Raw genomic sequence first — 22,988 nt, forward strand, 5'->3', positions numbered from 1 at the left:
TGAAGCCCCTCAGTGGTGCAGTGCAATAAAACAGTAAATGACTTTGCATGCTACCTCCTGGCATCATTGGCTTCTAATTAAGAAATAATGAGGCAGACTCCATTCTAGACTGCGGAACTAATAAATGACGACCAACAGGTCCCCTGCCCCAGCTTTATTTCAGCAACGGAAATAATCCTGCCCAGCTCAGTGCTCCCATTTGCATAGGGCAGATTTTTGTAAGCGGGAAGAAGATTCTCATTATCTCAATGGAGGCAGGGGAGGAAGCAGAAACAGAACGGAATCCCTCGGCGCGAATCCTATCCGTGCCTGTGCTCCACCCTGCATATAAAGCACATCTTTCCCTCCAGGCAAAGAGCAGGTGGTGTGAAACCAAGAACTTTAGACCCCTTGTGCTAGCGTCACTGGAGATAGAGCATTTCGCAGTCTAAATGTCTGCTAATTTAACCCCTGAAATGAGTTTTTGGGATATCATACTCCCCTTAAAGCAGTGTGTGTGCCAGGTAAGATGGAGAGCAAGGATGGGGAACCTTGGGCACCAGGGTCCTCTTGCCATGGGCCCTGTGGCACTAGCTGGAAGAGGGTAGGAAAGACAGCGTGTGTTAGAGGAAGAGGAGGACCCAAGGTCTTCTAAGATTCTGGGCCATAAGAGGATAAGGAAAGCCTGCTGGATCAAACCAGTGGCCCATCAAGTCCAGCATTCTGTTAAAAATCCACAAGCAGGACCTGAGCACAAGTTGCTCCTGAATACAGACCTTCAGTTTCCATACTCTCTGGAGAGGAGGGGAGGGAATCAACTGAAATCTGCAGAAATATGACCATTCCTTACCTTTGGGGGAATTGCTCTAGCTGGGCTTCCATTTGTTTCTTGCACAAAAAGAGAAACATTAGCTGCTTTCCATAGCCCTTCTGCCCCTATCTGAAACTGGTGCTGCCTTGCAACCGGGAAAGGACTTCACTGTCCTTGTCAAGCTCTATTTGGATGACATCTCACTCCCTGTCATCATTATGCACTGCCCATACTCCCTTGTCTGTCCCAGATCTGGCTTCCTTCCACCACTTATACGAGTCCTGTGCCCCCTTTCCAGCCATGATGGAGGGAGAATGTTTTCAAGCACACACCTTAGCCATCAGCAGCAGTGATGGACGGGGGAATGCCAGGAAAACAGTGCGTGGCAGTTTGATGGGCCCCGGCTGAAGTATTGCACAAGGTGTGTTGGCAAGAAGCCTTTACAAGGCATCTGCCAACAGTAAGAGCATTAGCTTTGTGTACAGACTATGCAGCTTCGTGTGTGTGTGTGTGTGTGTGTGTGTGTGTGTGTGTGCTGTTTCTGCGTCTGTATTTTCTTAGCCACAGTTTATCTTCCCCCAAGAAGACTGAAGTTTATCAAAGTTAGATTCCATTACGCCAGTCATATGTTCTTCAAGGCTCAGCCTGGCGGAAAGGGATGGGAGGCTTTTTCAGTCAGCACAACATAAGGCCGAGGTGATCCATCAATGCTCAGACTGTCTAGAATGTGTCTGTCTGCCCACTAGGGACACCACCGCAGTCATGGCAGCTGCAATTCTGCACTGATATGGAGTATGCAGCATAAGGAAGCAAACGCAGCTAGGGCAGGGACCACATTCTGGCTTCAGTAGGAGAAATATCATACTGTGGGTGGTGCACTACCTGATCCAGGAGTTGGAAGGGTCTGCTTCTTTCCACAGCAAGGCACCCTGCTCCAGTATCCTATTCCACAGGTGGGCATCCTTGGTCTCATTTCAGTGGCTGACAAAGAGGAGGAGATGGAAATGAAAGGAGTAGAACAGAGAGAGAAAGGGGCAACAGAAAAAGAGAAAGAGATAATGGGACAGTTGAAAGAGAAGAGAGGGTGACCCCAGCTACTTTTGGCTCTGGGTCCACCCATTTTTGGCTCTGAGCTTGCCTGCTTTAGAGTCTAGCTCTACCCACTGTTGCTATGTGGTCTCAGATAGATTACCCCAAGTGAATGTGGCCCTGGACCGACCCCTGCTCTAAGCCGATACAGTGGTACCTCTGGGGAAGAACTTAATTCGTTCTGGAGGTCCGTTCTTAACCTGAAACTGTTCTTAACCTGAGGTACCACTTTAGCTAATGGGGCCTCCCGCTGTCACCACACCACCATTGTGTGATTTCTGTTCTCATTCTGAGGTAAAGTTCTTAACCGGAGATACTATTTCTGTCTGTATCCTGAAGTGTCTGTAACCTGAACCATCTGTAACCCAAGGTACCACTGTAGTTGTACTGGCAAAATATAAAGTGTTTATCTGCACAGAGCAGCAATTATCAGTAGAGAAAGTACTGTCAGGTCCAGTAGGTGTTTAGGGAATAGGAACCCCTCTATGCATAATTATATAATACATGTGAGAGAGAGTGTTTTCAGAAAGAACTATCTTTCATATACATGCCATCCTTGCATTTGTGCTAGTATCCTATCCCAGAATGCATTGTGCACCCCCTTCATTTCCTTTCATGCCATCTGTATACCCCTCTTTTATTTCCAAAAGGACGGCCCAAGCGGCTGATGACAACAACCAAAACAAGCACCAAGATGTCAAAAAGAAGAAGTCAAACAATATGGGAAAATATCCCACAATAAAAAAATCGCAATAATCTGTCAATTATATCCCATGGGGGACATTAATAATTCAATTAATAAACATGGTTGAAAATTCATGAACATCAACTCAAATTCCTAAAGTAAAATCTGCTAACCCAAGATGCTCTAAGCAGGCAAACACAGATTAATATAAGGCCCCTTCAAGCATTCAGCCTGGAGTGGCAAGGCCTATAGTGGGGCAATGGGGAGTGGGGGCATATTCTTGACTAGGAAGAGGCTTTTAAGCATGTTTACCTAAATATGCTTACAAGTCCCTCTGTACTTTGACCTAAAGAAGCTAAGACCAGGAGTGGATGGGGCATGCCTGGTGACACACGGGGAAGGGGCTGCCACCCTAGAGACTTTAGCCCTCACATGTCAAGGCTGAACACACCTAACATCCCTCACTTCAAACCTGTTCACTCACCACAGATTTAAACGGAGATGTCAAGTACAGGAGTTCCCCTCTCCCTTCTGGTAGCTCAATGATAAGAATTAATGAGCACTTGGTAGATTTATAGTCCTTCTATTACAGCATTATGTTGCAAGCACAAACAGGCAGCCCTCTGCGAGGATATCAGTTGCCTACTCTGACTCCTCCCCACTTCCGCAGCAAGAAGCGTGCCAACAGGAAGTTCCTCCTTTGATTTCTAACACGCTCAGACCTCCAAGTTTGGAGGGAGGGAGGGGGTTCCACCCCACTCTTGATTGATGTATCACCCAGCTGTTCCCTCCCTTCTGGTTGCTTAGCTACTATCTCATCGCTGGATAGCTCCACTCTCAACTGTGCAGCTTCTGTGTCTGCATGCCTCACTGCTTCTGGAAATGCTGGAAGCAGGGGGAGGCGAATATTCCCCCTTCTCGTCTGTTAGATCTCCCTGCAATTGCATTTCCCAATCTTCCGATCCAGCCCAGCCCCTGACAAGAGACAAAAGAAAATACAAGTGCCCTTGCTACTTCCCTAAGTCACCCAAGGTGATTCCTCTTTGGAGTTTCCCCTTTGCATTCACTTCAAGTGTCCTGATTTTCCAGGGACAATTCCAGAATTAGAGAAGCCATCTTGGTTTCTGATTTGATCCTGGAGTGTCCCAGTTTTTACTTTTCCTCACCTTCTCATCTTGGAGCACAATTAAAAGTAGTGGACAGATCAGACTCCCTGCCCTCCTGTCTTTTTGGAAAGAGGAGCCTTGCAGAGGAGGCTCTGTGTAATCCTGACCACTGTGCAATTGGAGTTCCGGACTGCATGGAAACCTGCTGCATGCATGTATCTGTAGGCACACAGGGGAGGCCTTCAGCTATTCTGCTCCTTAGCATGGGCTTTTTTTTCTGCCTTCCTTCAGGGCACACAAGTCTTTAGTAGCCCTAGTGAAGTGGTTGCCTCTCAGAATAATTAATTTACTTCCATGTCTGGCTATAAATACAAATCAGGCAGCCAGAAATGTAAAGAGCTTAAAGGAACTAAACAAAGATTCATCAATCCTCCCATTATTCAAAGAAGACAAGGCCTTTGAGGGGGAGAGGGAGGTAGTAATACAAGTTTGTACCATGTTCTGCTACCCAAGTCCCAGCCCATGGCATCAGGAGAAATTAAATCTAGTCCTCAACATCCTGAGACTTGATCCTAAAATTATACATAGATTAATCCAAACCCCCACTTACATCGGACTGGGAAGGGGTTGGATTGAGCACATGTGTCCCTTCACCCAGCTCTGCCAGCTAAACTGGCAAACGTGGGTGGGTAGAAGGCTCCTTGGCAGTGTATTCTGCCAATGTGCGTCAGTGGAAAGCCTTGATGCGAAGGCAGGTTTGTGCTCTGGATCCCAAGGCATTTTTGTTACTGTGGTGCAAAAGCATCAGGTCTGATCCAGACCTGGTTTGCTGCACCAGCCTGGAGCTGGTTCAAGGATCAGGCCCAGTTGTCCTCCCTCCCCTCAATGCCTTCTGCTATGACTAGGGTTGCCATATTTCAAAAAGAGAAAAGTTGTTGAGCTTTTTTTTCCAAAATCTAAAAGGAAAATTAGTTTTTGGCCAAAGTTGTTGAGTTTTTTTGTGCAAAATCTGGACATATGGCAACCCTAGCTAGGGGTTGGGGGTTGGATGGCACCAGGAAGGATTCTCTTCCCATACTGTACATGCAGAACATGTGTGCTTTAAAGGGGCAACTCTGCAAGACAGACCTGGTGCCTGCACATGATGTCTGCTGGAAAATGCTGGAGTCCCAGCAGATCCCATCAATGCTGGGACTGGTCCACCTCCCCATTTTTTTGTTAGGCCCTAACAGAAGTGTTAGCCCCCCGCAGCAGGACTCGTCAATGCCACTACCATTTTAATCCTCAGTGTAATCCCTCACCAAGACCACTGCATTGTGAAAGACATTGAGAGGGAATAAAAAATGGTAGAAGCACCAGAAAAACTAGCTACGTAGCATGAGACTTCACACCACCTGCTGAAAGTTTCTTTGCCCAAATCATCTACCTGATGGTCTGCACTCTACAGCCTTCTTGGATGCCCCTTTTCCTGGGCTGAAATGTAGTTGGCTGTACAAAACTAAGAGTTACATCTGTTGCTTCTCTCACTTTTGCCTCTTGCTCTGCCTGCCACTGGCAGGCAGCCTCCAGAAGGTCGCTCACATGATAATACGACCCTATCAGAGTTGCACACACAAACACACAAAATGGCTTTGCTTCACGACAGAGCACAGGGGTGCGGAGGAGAGGTTGGCTGGTTTTCAAATGATAAAAGCTTTGCTGGCTTCTCTGTTTTTCCTGCCAAAGCCACTGAACAAATGCTTCTCCAATCAATTCAAGGCAGGGAAGAGAAAATGGAAAGCACTGCTGCCTGGTACTTTGTTGCCAACAGAGGTGCACATTCAATAACCCTTTTCCCTAGGGGTATTTCCTTGGTACCACATAACAAACAAAAAGAATGCTCTTCCAAGAGGGTAATGCTGCCTCACATATCCAGACTGCAGGGCAAAAGGCAGGGAGAACTAGAAGAGTAACGGGCAAGGGACCAACCCTAGCTTTTTGTAAGAGAGACCTGCTAGATCTTGCCACTCACACAGTTCCAGGATCCTTCACTGGGACTCCTGCCACTGGGAGAGCAGCAAAGGGAAAGTGCATTAATATTTGTGCCAGACAAAAATGAACTGAGCAACATGGTAACCCAAGGGGAGAGGCCCATCCATCCATCGAATGTGGTAGCCATACTTGTCCCTTCCTGATGCTGTTGGAGGACCAGCATGTGCAATGCTCAGGGGTGATGGCCAGGCCTTTTTTCTGGTGAGCCCAAGCTGCCCACATCACTTCTGCAACCCTCAGTGCTCCTTCCTCATGGTTGTCCTGTGGGAGGGAGGAGGGTGGTTCAGGAATTGCTCCAGGCTTGGGACTCAATGGCCCTTCAAACAGCCAGGGTACAGCTGGAGAGGCAGCTTTCCAAATCATAGCATATCCTCCATTTTTTGGACTAGAGAACCCAGCCATTGTCCAGCTCTTTCTCCAGTCTTAAGCGAAACACACAGGTGCTCTTGTGCTTTTGTCTGGCGGCAGCAGCACAGCATGAGAGGAGCACCTAATCAACGGAGATCAAATCAGACTTCATAATAGGTACAAAATGAGGTTACATTTTGAGATGGAATAAGCTCTTCATCAGGGGAAATTTAGCTCAAAAGAGGCACCTTTTCATAAGCATCGTTGTATAGCTCCTGCAAAAGGCACTCTGTGTTGGCAGCTTGGATGCACTCAGCTGTTCTTGTTATGTTGCCTCCCTGAGGGAAATTGTTTTCTGCCAACTCTCCCCCTTCCTGATTCTGTTCAGCTTATATTCTTTTTCTCTATACCATTCCACCTTCATGGTGATTCATTCTCGTCGCCGCCCCCCCCCCAAACCTGGAGGTGGGCATTGGAAGTGGGGGATGGGATGGTGGGCAGAGGCTGACTGGTTCACAAGATGCGGGTGGGAGAAGTCAGATGCCATAGCCAATCTTTCATTCAAGCCCCATGCTCTATAATGCTGGTTCTAAATCTCCTCTTGCAGCCAGGGATAGCCTATTGATCCTAGCCTGGGAATGCAAACAAATGTATTTGTTTGATTGATCAAACAAGGTTGCAAGGGGGAGAAGTGGTTGCTTTGTAAAAAAAAAATTCCTAGGCAGCCAAGGTCTAAGTAAAGCACAGAGCAGCAAGAGAACAGTCTGTTCTAGTGGTTAGGATGGTGATGGTGGTGATACAGGTGTTACCGTAATTAACACACCAGTACCAGAGTAGTTGCATTATATTCAACAGTGCTTTGTGAATTGTCACTGGAATTATTTTGCAAACGTTAAAGTATTAATGCACTTATTACTGTCTGCATTTCTTGCATTTAATTTCCCTCTGACATCACAGCTAACATTCCATTCATTCCATGGTGGACTTTTGCTCACAAAAACGTATGCCAGAATACATTGTTTAGCCTTTAAGGTACCATAAGACTCTATTGTCTTTGTTGGTACAAACTAACATAGCTACCCCCTGATAAATTTATTTAATTGTTGTTGCAGCTGCTGCTGCTGCTGCTGCTGCTGCTGCTATTAAATGTATTGTCAGATACCAGTACTGTACATCAAGTTTCATCCCACATCTTAACATTCAACAGAGTTAATGCATTACAAACTTATTAACACAATGGCAAATGGATGAGTGGTTAAACCAAAGACCTTATTAAGCTTGGTCAATGAACACCTAAGTAGCCTGTGTATCAGCTGTACATCACACAAGATTTGTCTTGTTTTTAATGGCTGGTGGAAACTTTTGCTACCTGGATTTGGTTGTTTCTCTTCTTCCCTCCCCATATTCCTCCCCCCTTGGCACCATCTTTTGCATTGTAAGCCTGAGCAGAGTACTTAGGGCCAGTTAAAATCTTTGCATACCACCCAGAACATTTTTGGCATCTTATAAATAAAATGAAACAAATAAAAATAGCATTAAGACAATTTGATCCACGTACATAACATCCCTGGCTATAATGCAGCGGACAAAATAGGTGTGATGACAGCTCTTAGCAAACGCTGCTTTTGTGCATCATAATATTGAGTATATTCAAGTGCAAGCCTTTGAATCTTCCCAGGACTCTTCCAACCCCCACTGGGGTGTCAGAGAAAAAGGAAAGCCTGAAGGTAGCTAGAGGGCTCTAGCACGATGCAGGACTGCCTGGTTTATCCTGCCTCTCATCTGCCTTGTAATCTTGGGGATGGCTTGCACATTTTCCCTGGGATAAATCAGGGATGAGCGTGTAGGTGTGTGCATGAGAGTGAAATGTTATATGTACACAATCCATTAGCCGCATCTTCAGAGCACCTATAATGTGCTAAAACCTCCGACAATTATCTCATGCGATGAACAGGGAATGCACTACTAATGAGTTTACCCGCCTGCTTCTGTGAACAACCACACTCCCCTGCGGTGGCTGGTTAGAACAAGGCACTGAAGGAAGCAGCAGAGAAATGTGTGGGACTTATTTTTAATTAGCTTCTTTGTTGCTTGGCATTCTGGTGACTTCCTGGAAGGCTGAATCTTCTGCTTGAGATCAAGCCAGAGGAGAGACTGGAACTGATCTGGGCTGGAAATCTGGGGGAGGAAGCTGGACTCCCAAGTGTGAGATTCGGCTGCATTAAGCTTAATGGGACCAGATGCAAAAGAGGGCTGGGGCTCCTGCATCTTTAATAACTGAGCAGAGGAGGAAAATCCAGCAGGTATTCCCTACACCAAGGTGCAGGAACCCTGTCTTCTTTTGCATCAGCTACCCTAGTTAGGCACTCTGCTCTGCAGAAATGCTTATGATATGTACTGTTATATGTTAGTTAACATGTGCATTTTCTGGATCTAACAATGGGCTGCTGGGGGAAAAGAGAGTGAGGAAAGACAAGGTTCTTGTCTTTGTAAAAGACATGTAGAAGAAGAAATTTTGGGGGATGCAGCTTCTCAGATAAGTAGCCCCCCACCTGCTGCAACTGCCTCTCCTGCACAACTATGAAAAGTTCATCACATTTGGTTACCCAAACTGGAAAGTATTTGCAAAAGATAGAGGAAGAATAAAAATGAAGTATTGAGCAGAAACCAACAGGCTTGAAGTAAAGATGATGCTTCTGAAAACAGAGCTCAGAAATAGCCACAGGAGGTATGGAGCGTGTAGCAACCAAAATCTTGAGGACATTAGCATGTCATGCACAGTCCCCAGATCTGCCAGGGCCACCATTCAGAAATGAGTATGGCTGGGTGTATATGGGTTTGCTTATTGAGGCTGCAATCCAATTCACGCTGATCTGGGAGCAAATCCCATTGAACTCTTTGGGCTGTACATCTGAGTAGGCATGCATAGGATTGCATGGTTATTTATTTCCAGTGCCATTGACAAGCAGTCAATTGCTTTGCAAAGAATGAGAGGGGAGGTCCCTGCCCCAAAGGGCATCTATAAATAGACATATCAGACACAAGAAAGGCAACAGGAGATGGAAACAGGTGAAGTGGAGTGGATTGTGCAATGAGTTCTATGCAGTGCTTTTTTTCAGCCAGAGCTCAGTTGGGCACCATTGGCATTCTAAGAGAACAAGGGAGAAGTTCATGGTGAGTTCCTGGAACCTCTTTTTCTAGAAAAAAAAATGGCACTTGTTCTGTGGATTTAACTTTAGTTACAACAGGGGGAGGTAAAGGTAGATCAGGATCTGTTGGTTGGACAGTTTAAGGTGGATCAGGAAGGATTTCTGGCTTCTGGTTGTTTAACTGTACCACCTGGGGGGAAAAGAAAAAGAATCTTCCCTCCTTAAACTGTATAGTGGACCCTCTAGTTATGTACCACTCTGGATACGTAACTTTCGGGTTACAAATGCAGCAAACAGAAGTGCTCTGCACGCCACGTGTGTGCGCAGAAGTGCTCAATCGCACCGTGCACATGCGCAGAAGAGGCACTTCTGCCTACGGACTTTTCGGGTTGCGGACAGACCCCCAGAATGAATTCAATTCGTATCTGGCGGGTTCACTGTACTGCTGCTGAAACAAAGAAATGGGAGGAATCAAAACGCAAACTCTGCCCTATTCCAGTCCCACCCAGGTATGCACCAGCAGCATCGGTGTCAGAAGGGTTGCTCCATAGCTCCACCCCAGCACACATGCTAAGCTTGATGGACCTTCAATGTAATCCAGCAATACTGTTCTTGTGGTCAGCATCAAGTGGCGAGCTGCATGTGCAGAAAAGCCACCACAGATGAAACTCCACACACCAAATTTTTGTAGCCCATGACATCATCTGAACATATACAGTTCAAACACACACTTGACACTCCAGTGTTAAGCCATAGCTTGCTGGCTAATAAAATGACAAACATGCTCATCTGAACCAACCTTCCATTTTTTGTATAACAATGGAAAGTGCAGGATGCTTATCCTGATTCTCCTAACAGGCAACCTTGTCGTATTGGTAGGGGAAGGCAGTCTGCAGAAAATGTCATAGGCACGTCTTATGCTGTTTAACAGTCTGATCCTGCTCAGTACTTAAGCTTCTATTTCCCGGGTAGCTTCAGTGCCTTGAGACATTTAGTGGGACATTAAGGTGCTGGGAGTTTGCAATAAGTGCAAAACACTCTGTAAGGCTTGGTCCTTTCGATGGATTGTCGGGGCAACATCTCAGTCCATCTGGTGTGTTTTCTGTGTTTATCTGTGCAGCCACCTGCTATCTCCTGAATTAATACATTTACAATAACAGAATTTGACTTTATTTTATTTTTAACCTTCCACAAACAAGCTCCACCAGTCCCACCTGCCCACAATTGCTCTGTAATTAAAGATCTTGTTCTCTCAGTGAACCAATTGGCGGCTGTGCTGCAAGCACATGCAGTCCATTACAAAGGAGACAGATTGAATTTTAACAGCCTCTTGGAGGGTGCATTTGGGCTCCCGTGTGACTGGCCCAGGCCCCACAATAGCAGGATGATTAAATAAAAGAGATGCAGCCCTCTCGCGGAAACCACATTAAATTCTATTTAGGAGGCATTTGGAAAACTTCCAGCTGATGTCTGGGGACAGTGGTGCATAATGAGTTGCCCAAAGGAAAAGCCAGTGTCCTCAGGGTCCTTGCTCTATGACTTCTATTTACCACTGTACTGCTGCCATCCAAGCACCCTGGTCCTAAAAGCACATGATTCAAAGTCAGTGCCAGTGCAATGGATGCAAATTCCTTCCAGATAAATGAGTTTAGCTGGAAGACAATTGGCTTCGTTTGATGCATCTTTTACATGTGCTGAAGCTTTCTTGAATAGAATGCACCTCTGGATATGCGGGGAGATAAGAAGCTTTATCCCTGATCCTAGCCATAACTGTAGATGTTTTACTGCATTCAGTGCAACTCTTTCCCAAGAAAACTGGCATTGGTCTCTATGTCCTAGGGAGCAGCCTTCCCCAACCTGGTGCTCTCCAGATGTTTTGGCTGGATGGGGCTGATGGAAAGCCAGAGATTCTCCACCCCTGTAGTTAAAGCAATCATCTAGTTGCGATTTCCCCCATTTTCAAAGCTCTTGCCCTTTCCCATGACACTAACTTAGGAGTCACTCCTGATGATACTGTGCTCTTAAAAAACAATGACTGGGAATCAGTAGTGTAGAATTATGAGCTCTTTTCTACTCTGTATCGAACTCACGCTGTGAGTGTGCTAGCAGGGCTGCTGGATGTGGAAGGTGTGAAACCATGGAAAGGGAGGAGATGCAGAGGAAAGATATATAATAGTGGGGAGGTGAGGGGGATATCTTGGGGAAGCAAATGGAGAGGTGGACTAGATTTGATGGAACATGACTGCTTCCTTTTATGCCACATTTCTAGGTGCAATGTATCCGAGAACTTCCCCTTCCCCTTCTTTTGCCCTGGCACTTCCTCCCAAAAATCCACTCTTTACCACTGAATAGCAGGGACGCGGGTGGCGCTGTGGGTTAAACCACAGAGCCTAGGACTTGCCAATCAGAAGGTCGGTGGTTCAAATCCCCGTGACGGGGTGAGCTCCCGTTGCTCGGTCCCTGCTCCTGCCAACCTAGCAGTTCAAAAGCATGTCAAAGTGCAAGTAGATAAATAGGTACCGCTCTGGCAGGAAGGTAAGCAGCATTTCCGTGCGCTGCTCTGGTTCGCCAGAAGCAGCTTAGTCATGCTGGCCACATGACCCAGAAGTTGTACGCCAGCTCCCTTGACCAATAAAGCAAGATGAGTGCCGCAACCCCTGAGTCGGTCATGACTGGACCTAATGGTCACGGGTCCCTTTACCTTTACCTTTTAGGAGTAAATAGCAATCCATGGGAAACCTGGAGAAGAGGAGACAGAGGCAGCTGTAGGGAGGCAGGGACCTTTAGTCTCAGCAACTGATCCATGGGGGGCAACTGATCCTACTGGGGATGAGTTTGAAACTCTGCCAAGTCTGTGCAGATCTTGTTCCTGCTAATAAAGGGTTAACGCCAACGTGCACAGTGTGATTTACTGCTGGCTCACTCCTGTCACATCTGGATAGAAACATACAAGGACTCAGTAGGCTAGGAATGGCAAGCAGAAAGAAGAGAAAGGGAGAATGCAACGTCTCCACTTGTTATCCAGCATCTCTTCACAGCATCGTTGCAACCAATTAGGATGTCACTTGGTAGCAATTATAGAACCTTAAGGTGCCTACGCACAGTGAATGTGAATGTTTTTGGTTAGTTAAGTTGGAAGTGCTTCAGAGTTCGTGTGTGTGAAAGAGATGCCCAAGATTTCAGAACTAGCAGTTGGGGATTTTAATGAGCAGCTACACTATGTGAGATGGTAGCTGTGGCAGGTGTGCTCAAATGCTAGTCAGAGAGATTTTGGCCCCATGATGTGAACCTGCTGTGGGTCGGCTTCATCTCCTTCATTGAATCTAACATCCCAGGCTGTAGAGAGTTCTCTCTTTTGAAGAACTCTGCTCTCAACAATGTGAAAAATCTTTGTCCATGGCACCCTTGGGAACTTTAATTCTCTGACAGCACAAGACTTTTTTTTGTATCCTCATAGAACTTCCATTCAAAGATCTAGGGGGCGGGGGCAGGTATCTGTGACATAAAATTGGTAAATTTCATTATATTTTTTATTGCATTTAGATCCCACCTTTTTCCTCCAAGGAGCTTGAGACATGGTTGTCTCCCCCTGCATTTAATCCCCACCACAACTCTGTGAGGTTGCTTAGGCTGAGAGGCAGTGACTGGTCCAAGGCTACTCAGTGAGCTGCATGACCAAGTGGGGATCTGAACCCTGACCTACACCACACTGGCTGTCATGCATTTGCTCTGTGTATGTGGACTTGGGTTGGGAAAGAGCATATAAAGTAAAACCGTACAGATGAATGGCCAAACTAATTGGAATTTGTTTTATTAAGCACTAATAAGTTCTCCCGCAGTCACAGTCATTCATTCAAGACTGTCACAAAGGACTGTGAAAAAATATGTGCAGGGGAATTCCCAGAATCCTCAGTTCTGTCAAACAGCGACTAGTCCCATTTTCAAAACTCTGCTCCCACCTAACACACTGTACATTTTCCTTGCCCTCTTCCTGGCCCAAGGTATGTTGAAATGTGTGAAAAAGGAAAGCCACAGCTCTGTATTCTTTTGTAAGCAGGATGTTGCTTGCAGTCGACTGGAAGTTTTCCAGCAAATTAAATTTAAAAATGTCCATTTTTCAAGCTTTCATTGGTGTCTGGTGCCCATTGGGACTGATAGGACAGGATAGAGGGAGACCCAACGCTAGCAGGAGCCAGAGCCAATGGCAAGAAGAGTCAGCTAATTTTAGTTTTGTCCTTACACTCCTCCTCCCTTGCTGAGCAAACCTGAGACTGAGGAAAATGAAGCTGACAGCCAGCACCATTCCCCTGCAGGTTGTAAGTAAGTTGGCAAGCAGGGGGAGGCATGGCTGGTTCAGGCCAATCATGGAGCAGATAGAGCCCTTGGCCAAAGTCCAACCCCACCAGTCGCCGGTGCTGGACCTGACTTCCTCTCTTCTCATTCACCGACATCAAGAAACATTAACACTCCAGCCTTAAAGTCCTGCCTGTTAGATTTATTTTATCACATAGATGGAATCTGCCACAGAAAAGATGGCAATGGGAGAAAAGGGGCCATAATAATTCAAACTGGAGCCTGTAGCTATATAAAGCAAGCAAGCAACGCAGAACCGTGAAACAGCAACCTAGTTCAACAGAGTTCAGCAGGGCAGGGACTAGCCTAAGGTCTCCTGCTAATTACCTTTGCAGCTCCTCCATTAGGTAAAATTGCTAAATCCATAACCAGAATTGACTAGCCCATATGCTTTGTGTGGCTGTTAACAATGAATGGCAGACAAGGAATCAGTAATAATGAGTGATAAGCACAAAATGATTAATGAGGAGTGACAGACGACGCAACTGTCATTCTGCACAGTTTGATTGCTAGAATACTGTCCTCCTTCACCTCCCACCTCCCACACACCCCTCCTCTGTAACAAACTGTTTGCTAGAAGCTCATCTTCACCAAACCTCCACATTTGGACCTAGAAAGGACATTTAAGACAACGCCAGTACAAACGACATTATGGATCTGACTGAAGGATTCCCACAAAGATCTCCTACAATAATTGATGCAGTCCACCTACACTGAAAGAGGGTGATTCCCTTCCCCACCTAACACTCATCTTATATCACAGGTGATGGAAGACGCAGGCTTTAACTGACCATGCAATGGCCACTTGGACCTCCCCTGGACCCAGGTTCCATGAAACAGGAGAGGGCAAGCACTGACTGGTCCATAGGTAAAGGTAAAGGTACCCCTGCCCGTACGGGCCAGTCTTGACAGACTCTAGGGTTGTGCGCCCATCTCACTTAAGAGGCCGGGGGCCAGCGCTGTCCGGAGACACTTCCGGGTCACGTGGCCAGCGTGACAAAGCCGCATGTGGCGAGCCAGCGCAGCACACGGAAACGCCGTTTACCTTCCCGCCAGTAAGCGGTCCCTATTTATCTACTTGCACCCAGAGGTGCTTTTGAACTGCTAGGTTGACAGGCGCTGGAACTGAGCAACGGGAGCGCACCCCGCCGCGGGGATTCGAACTGCCGACCTTTCGATCGGCAAGCCCTAGGTGCTGAGGCTTTTACCCACAGCGCCACCCGTGTCCCCGACTGGTCCATAGGATGACCTAAAAGAGAAGTCCCAATTTGTTTTCACTGTTGTTGTTTTTTAAAAATAACATTTATATAGCAATATTTTAATTTAAGAACTTGTATTCCAAAAGATTTGGTCCAGAATAAATGGACCCTTCCCCTCCTCGCCCTTTTCGCATAACAAATAAAATACAAATAAATAAATAAGCCTATACCCACCTCCAATTGTATTTCCACCCTCCCAGAGCTTCAACCTCCAGGTGTACACATAACATTAGAGGCACTTAACTAAATTAACAAAAAGATAAAAAGAATGGAGGGGGGAGAGAGAACAAAAATAAATGCCTTGAAAATAAACTATGCTGAGCCTTTTCAGAAAGGCTTCCTTAAAGCTGATTTGCTTTAACCCTCACTTTATACTCCCAATTCCAAATAGAAACGATCAGCATTTCCAGATCAGTTTAACGGTTCTTCTTCAAACCACCTCCTGGCTTTGAGGTTCAGAAAGAGAAAGACCCTGTGATTTGCAGAACAAAACCCCCAATCATCTATGAAGCTTAAACATGCAACTTGCAATCATCATGCACTCCAGGAAAATTAAATGAACAAGGCTGTGGTTTTCCAAGGCCAAAGAAGTTAGTTACAGGCCCAATGCTCACTCTATAAAGGGTGTCGGAGTAAAGATTATATGCCACTGCCTTGCTGTGGCCCATGTGCCAAAATTGATCCTTTGCATTTACGCTGCTGCCTTCCACAAGGTCTTTTGACTTTTATTATGCCAACTCCCAGAGGAACTGCACTAAAGAAAGGGTGGGCTGTATTGATTTTCACATCCTTCTTGATGGACCTTCATCTTTCTTTCCCCTCTCTGCGGATGTGTTTTCTTCCATAAATCCATCCAGATCGTGCAAAACAATGTATTTTCCTCTTTTAAAGGAGGCAGGTACAGAATAAGGTTCCTTCATTTCCTTGAGACTGGAAAGTGATCTGGGGGAAACTGATCAAGAAATATAGGCAAACATTGTCTTTAAATAGAGACTCTGGACACACAAAAAGCAGGTGTCAAGGAGAGCTCCAGGCTGGGCTTTTCTCTGGCATACCAGTTTCCTAGGTGCACATGTTTTCTATGTGTTTTTGTGAGAACAGCATTCAATCACCTCTCTTCTCAAGGCTGGCCCAAGAGATTTTGCTGCCAGATGCTAAATACAAAAGGGTGCCCGCTCCATGACTAGGTTGGCCATTGTTGTTTAATCACCTTCAACACACATCTCAAGGCAATGTACAAAATGCAATAAAAACAGTGAGCAACAATACAGAAAACAGTAGCAGAGTAGGTCTGGCAGAGAAATGTTAATCCAGATGGGAAAGCTTGTTTGAACAAGAAGGTCTTCAGTTGTTTATGGGAACGTGTAGCTGGTGGGTGCCTGTTGTATCCTCATAGGATACATGCTGTTCCACAGAACAGGGGCAGCCACACCAGAATGAATTAATAAATTAAAATAATAATAATAAATTTTATTTTTTTTATTATTATTATTATTATTATTATTATTATTATTATTACCCCATCCATCCAGCTGGGCCTCTCCAGCCACTCTGGGCGACTTCCAACAGAGATTAAAAAGACACTAAAACATCAGTCCTTAAAAACTTCCCTAAACAGGGCTGCCTTCAGAAGCCCTGCTTTTAAGTGTTTACAGAGTACCCTTCAGATATATTGGGGACATGAAAGTGACACTCTCTTGCAGACTGCACTGACCTACCAGGCATTTAAGGGGTAATGTGGTCTCTGAAGTAACATGGTCCTGAGTTGTATAATGCCTTATATGCTAGTACCAGTTGAGACTTATTTCAACACTCCAGGCGCTCTTGGAGGAAACTGGTTTTCTAGATCCAAGAAAGGGAGTAACTTGGAGGGTTCAAGTGGAACAGCCCGGGGGGGGGGCTGCAGATGTGCTGCTTCACACACACACACACACACACACACACACAGAGAGAGAGAGAGAGAGAGAGAGAGCAGCTGCAGCAACTGTCTCCTGAGGCAGCTACTTCATTCTGTCCAATTGTAGGGCCAGTTCCGTTTGCCCACTCTCAAGATTCAGCTGTCTCATCCTGCTGCATGTTATCGATCAAGCCTGACTTGTGGATTGTGCATTTAGAGCCATGCCAGCAGATAAATGTATTAAAACATCCAAATGGCCAGTAGCAATCCCCGCATGGGTCTTCAAGCCAATTCACAAGTGAAACTAAGAAGACATTTGAGCCTGCGATGTGTCTCTTATGAATGCCATTAATGTGGGTTTGGGAATGGAAGGAGAGTGATTTTTACAGCAGTTTTATCCATCCTACCTTCTCACAGAATGTGTCTGTGAGAGTTGCAGTATAATCATAGGAGCCCGGGAAGATGGAAGCAGAATAATAGTTGGTGACATGGTTTTCCAAAGGAGGGCATGTCCCCCCGCCCCCCGGGAAGGAGATCGCTCTCTGATTAAGCTGCCAGCAGAGCAACCTGATGCATTACTCACAGGCTGCCAATATAGCCCTTGACTGCACTCAAAAAAAGTGTGTGTGCATGAGTGCACACATGCATGCAAGACTGAGAGAGAATATATTCTTTCTGAGCTACAAACCTATGATGGACTATTCCTTAAAAAAGAGAGAGAGACAGACAGACAGAGAAATTCTTCCCAGCAATTGAAGTGTATGCATTTAACTTCTTTCTTCCTTTTTTGTGTGGAAATACTGTGTACTGAATGAAGGGATCTCTTAATCATGCATAACTTTTTCTGGATTGTGCAAAAATCATTCTAACTTTTATTTCCTGGCTGTAGATTTCTGCTATAAATCAATTAAACATTACAGCAAATCATAGTTAAGCAAGTTTAACTATGGATTTGTGTTTTGTCTGAACTGACAAACTGCGGTTTGTGACTAACCAACAAACTAGGATCAGAAGCTGTGCTTTGAAACAGGCTTGCAAACCATGGTTTGTGCTACCTGTGATTTGGAGTTGTGTCTGAATTTATAAACCACAGTTTCCCCAACTTTGGAGGCCACTGTGCTCAGAGACACAACTGCTGAGCTGGAATGAATGAATGAATGAATGAATACAGAATTCAGTCATAAGCATGGAAAAGCCTGCTGGCCTGGATGAGACCCATTAGAATAAAGAAAGAACCATCAAAACAAAATAAAATAAAACGGGCAATTATATAGTGAGCTAGAAATTCCCAGTATCTGCTGAGACCAAATTCCACACTGTCAGTTTACTTACTGAATTCCCATTTGGCAACTTCCTCTTAAAACTTTTTTTTTTCCTCTTGAAACATTTTTTTAAGTACTTAAACCTTAAAGTTTGCTATAGAGTGCCTTGATGGTCTGAAATGGACTCCTGCTGTTTTTTTAGAGTTACATTTTTTATGTCCGATTTGTGTCCATTTATCCTCTTCCATAGCAGATAACCATTTTGACATTTGTAAATGTTACAGGGGTGCTATTGGCAGCTGATGGTGTATGCCACGTTGGAAGATGAGCAGGGGGACAAACTCTTGCTAGGACTCATATTGTAAAGTATCTATATAGTCCTACCTGGGTAGACGAGGTGACAGAGTTAGCACACTAGTTTGTTGCAGGGTTTTATGTTTCTGCTGCAGCCCACTGGTATGTGGTGAGTAGCCACTTCAGACTAGGGGGACTGTTCATAAAGAAGGGCAGGCCCACCTCCAAATGGCCATGAGGGGGAAAGGTCACCTCCCCAAATGAACTGCAGATACACTGGAGAGGTTTCAGCTAAGAAATGCAGGTGACAAGTGGTGCCCTCTAACTTTCTGTGCTGGGCCTGTCTTCCACAGTCAATGACTCCTGGGTGAACTACTCTCCGGACCCTGTCAATCTGCTGCTGCTCGCCCCCACCCCTCCAGCACACACACACAATTCCCTGGCTGAGTACTGGATTTTAAGAATGCCTAGTATAAATCCTGCAGGCATTGTTTCCTAGAAGGACAGGCACAAATGCAGTAGTATCATAAGACTTGGCTGTAGGCAGTGGATCATGGGTGGGGAGGGGAACCAGGCAAACATTAAAACACAATATTGAAAGCTGTTTAGCAAGCCATGAGGCCTTTTTGGTCAAACAGATTTGAACAATTTTCACAGAATGTCAACCCATGATGGACACATGCATACTTCAGTCATGAGTTCTGAAACACTGCCTCTGCCACATTTACAGCAGCTCTGTAAGAAATCTGCACAATGGCATGCTAAGCTTTGACTCCTGTGTGTTGCTAGCTTGTGAATTTCGTTTCTTACACAAAGTTTTTTCGTTTATCTCTTTCAGGTGCAGCCTTAAGAAGAAGTCTGAACGATGCAAGCCAGAGAAAAAATGAACCACTTATGGAGGAGGAAAAGGAGAAGCTCTGATTAGAAAAAGAAGGACCACAAGGCCCATTAGGATGACCTCTTTAGCTGAGGAAGCCTCCTACCCCTAGCACAGCACCCTCCCTCAGGAACAACAACTTCTGTGGAAGCTTCCGGGGCTGGCAGGGCAGTGGATTTTTGCTGTCTGCTCTTCCCCGTTTCTGGGTTTTGTTTTTGCTTATGTTGAGTTCCAAATGTGTCCTGTAAAAGCTTACACCTTGCATGGAAGTTGGACTTGCCAGTTGAAAATGAGACACTTCCAACTGAACTTGCTTCTCATCTGTATGGCAACCACCACTGCAATCCCTGTTGTGCCCTGGAAGGTCAAATGCCCACTGCAATGTGTCTGCCAGATCAGGCCATGGTACACGCCCAGGTCTGTGTACAGGGAAGCAGCCACAGTTGACTGTAATGATTTGTTTATCTCCACAGTGCCTGAAAGCTTGCCAGAGGGGACGCAGATTCTTCTCTTGCAAAGTAACAATATTGCCAAGGTCGAGCAGAGCGAGCTGGACTATCTGAAAAACCTGACAGAGCTAGATTTGTCACAGAACAGCTTTTCAGACGTTTTGGACTTCGGCCTGAAGAATGTGCCCCAGTTGCTGAGCCTTCACCTGGAAGAGAACCAGCTGGCTGAACTGCCTGACAACAGCTTCCCGGGCCTGTCAAACCTCCAGGAGCTTTATCTTAACCACAATCAAATACGTAGGATTTCACCCCAAGCCTTCTCAGGCCTTGGAAGTCTCCTTCGGCTCCACCTCAACTCCAACTTCCTGAGGGCAGTTGACAGCCGCTGGTTCCAAGTGTTGCCCAGTTTGGAGATCCTCATGATTGGAGGCAACAAAGTGGATGCCATTTTGGATATGAACTTCAGGGCCCTATCCAATCTGAGGAGTTTGGTTCTGGCTGGAATGAACCTGAAGGAGATTTCAGATTATGCGCTAGTAGGCCTGAAAAGTCTGGAGAGCCTTTCTTTCTATGACAACAAGCTGGTCAATGTCCCCAAACGGGCGCTGCAGCAAGTCCCTGGTCTCAAGTTCCTGGATCTGAACAAAAACCCGCTTCAGAGGATTAAGCAGAGTGACTTCACAAATATGCTGCACCTCAAGGAACTGGGACTCAACAACATGGAGGAGCTGGTTTCCATTGACAAGTTTGCCTTGATCAACCTGCCTGAACTGACCAAGCTGGATGTGACCAATAACCCTAAACTATCCTACATTCACCCGAGTGCTTTCCACCACCTCCCCCAGATGGAGACCCTCATGCTCAACAACAATGCCCTAAGTGCCTTGCATAAGCAGACACTGGAGTCCCTCCCCAATCTGCAGGAGATCAGTATCCATAGCAACCCCATCCGCTGTGACTGCGTCATCCGCTGGGTCAACAGTACAGAGAACCGCATCCGCTTCATCGAGCCTCAATCCACATTATGTGCTGAGCCACCAGACCTAAAGAGGAAGCACATCCGCGACGTCCCTTTCAGGGAAATGACTGACAGGTGCTTGCCCCTCATCTCCGACAAAAGCTTTCCTTCCCATTTGGAGGTGGCAGATGGTGAGGATGTCTCTCTTCACTGCAGGGCTCTTGCAGAACCAGAGCCAGAGATCTACTGGGTCACACCATCAGGTCTCAAGCTAATGCCCTACTCCGAAGATGGAAAGTATAAAGTGTACCCCGAAGGGACAATAGAGATCCACAAGGTTACAGCGCAAGAAGCTGGGCTGTACACATGCATGGCTCAAAATCTCATTGGTGCCGATACAAGAAGCATCAGCTTGATGGTCAACAGTTCTTTCCCCTTCAGCGAGGATACTCTGGAGCTGCTGGTGAAGGACGTCCAGGCCTACCACATCTTGGTTGCTTGGAAACCTCATCTCAATACCATTTCTTCCAACCTCACATGGTCCAGCTTCAACCCCAGCCTGGACATGATGAGTGTGGCCCGCCTCCCAACAGGCACCCATATGTACAACATCACACGGCTACACCACAGCACAGAATACTGGGCCTGCCTTCATGTCGCCTTCGTAGCCTTGCAGAGCAAGGTGTCCTGCGTCAATGCTAGGACTAAAGAGGCACAATACCAGTACCTGGAAAGCAGGCAGAGCGCCCTACTGGTGCTGTCTCTTTGCGTTTTGTTGCTGCTTATTAGCCTTATAGGCAACTATGGTTTGGGTGCTCTCAAGCCACAGCCTGGGAGCCACAGGGCCTGCATGCCATGGAAGTCAGGTTCCTCTTCAGTGCGTGTTGTGTATCCGACTTATATCAAACACTGGGATCAAGCAAGGAAAAGTGAGACACTCCTAGCCATGGAGGTTCAAGCAACACCACTAGACTCCTGAAGGATTCCAGGAGCTTTTTCCCCCCAGAGAGGGTGGGCAAGAAGTTCTGGTGGATTAAAAAAAAATTACCAAATATAAATGGGGGGGAAAGCTCAACCATGAAAACAATAAGCATGGAGGATGAAGACAACAAAATGTCCCCTTTGGATGTCCCCTTACCCAACAAAAATCACCAGTTTGGCCAAACCAATGTTCCTTTATACCAAGATGAACAATCCATTGTTTATGGAGGGAAAGTTTCAGCAAAGGAAGTCAGTGCCCAGAGAGCAGACAGCATGAGCTTGGAAGCACCAAGCTTGGCATCTCACCATCCCTTTATAGGCTGCCTGTGGATCCCCTGGCAGCCTGCTACCAATGTACATTTTGTTCAGCAAATTGCTGCTCCCTTGGAGATACAAAAAAGAGGCTTTTCCTTTATGTGTACATGTGTATTGCCCATCGAGAATCTAATCTTGAACCAAATCCACCAAGCCTCTTCTTGTAGGCTGCATGGGTTGCCTCCTGGGGACCACCTTAGGGAAGGTGAATGTGGAGGAAAGGCAAACTTATGGGGCTATGAGACCATAAGGAACAATAATGGTCCTCAGAACAATGAATGCATCCTTCAATCTATTAGCAACATCAGTTAGCAAAAATGGATTGGATCTCAAAAGTGGATTGGAGCTTAATTTCAAGGCTATTTTGTAAACTTTTGTGAATAATGTTTAAAAAAAAGAGGAAGAGGGAGGGTGAAGAAATTCCTGCTTTTCTGTTTTTTGTAAGAAAAAGAAAAGAAAAGAAAAAAAAATCCTTTGTATACCAATCTACCATAGCTAGAAGGCTTTATGCTAGGTCAGCATTGCTTCAGCTAAGGGGTGGGCAGTGGGGAGGGGAGGCTATGGGGGGATAATCTTTGATGTAAGAGAGGTTTCAAAGAATAAGAATCTCTTCGTTTTGAAGTGGCTGATCTCCACGCTGCATAGCTCAAAATATCCCAGGAGACAAAAGCAAGTGGAGTGGGTGAGGGGGTGAGGAAAAGGGGAGAGGATAAATGTTTCATTTTCTAACTCTGTCATCACCTCTTTGTCTCTGATAAGCCAATTAAAATTGCAAATGAAACATACCAGTGGGCAGTGTGCTTTCCCCAAATCTCTTCCTAGTTGAGCAAAATAAAAATAATGCAGCAGTGGGTTAGGGGGTACAAGACCTAGGAAGAAACTGTTCTACAGAAGAACCGTTGTCAGTAGTGATTGATGGGGCAGCAGCATTTACCTGACTTCCCATCATTGGTGCTGCTGCAGCTTATCGGGAGGAAGAAGGGCAAGGTTGGTGCAGTGCAAACACACCAGCAGGAGCACTAGATTGGCTCCACTGCTGCAAGTGACTCTGGATGCTGTTGGACTGCAACTCCCGTCGGCCCCAATCATCATGACCAACAGTCATGGATGATGGGATGTGTAATCCAGCAAGAGCTGGAAGTGCA

General features: G+C 45.9%; 1 protein-coding gene across 3 annotated transcripts in view; it reads left to right on the top strand.

Annotated features, from left to right (window-relative positions):
- Positions 1–22,624, top strand: part of LRRN2 (leucine rich repeat neuronal 2) — a 146,488-nt gene extending 123,864 nt beyond the window's left edge. For all 3 annotated transcript variants that reach the window (XM_083445555.1, XM_083445553.1, XM_083445554.1), the window contains exon 2: positions 19,102–22,624. In XM_083445555.1, coding sequence (XP_083301681.1) covers positions 19,376–21,526 — 2,151 coding nt within the window. In that variant the 5' untranslated portion in view covers positions 19,102–19,375 and the 3' untranslated portion in view covers positions 21,527–22,624. The remainder of the gene's footprint in view (positions 1–19,101) is intronic.
- The last annotated feature ends 364 nt before the right edge of the window (positions 22,625–22,988 follow it).

This window comes from Podarcis tiliguerta (assembly GCF_965153285.1).
Source record: "Podarcis tiliguerta genome assembly, chromosome: 6".
NCBI classification, from domain to species: Eukaryota; Metazoa; Chordata; class Lepidosauria; order Squamata; family Lacertidae; genus Podarcis; species Podarcis tiliguerta.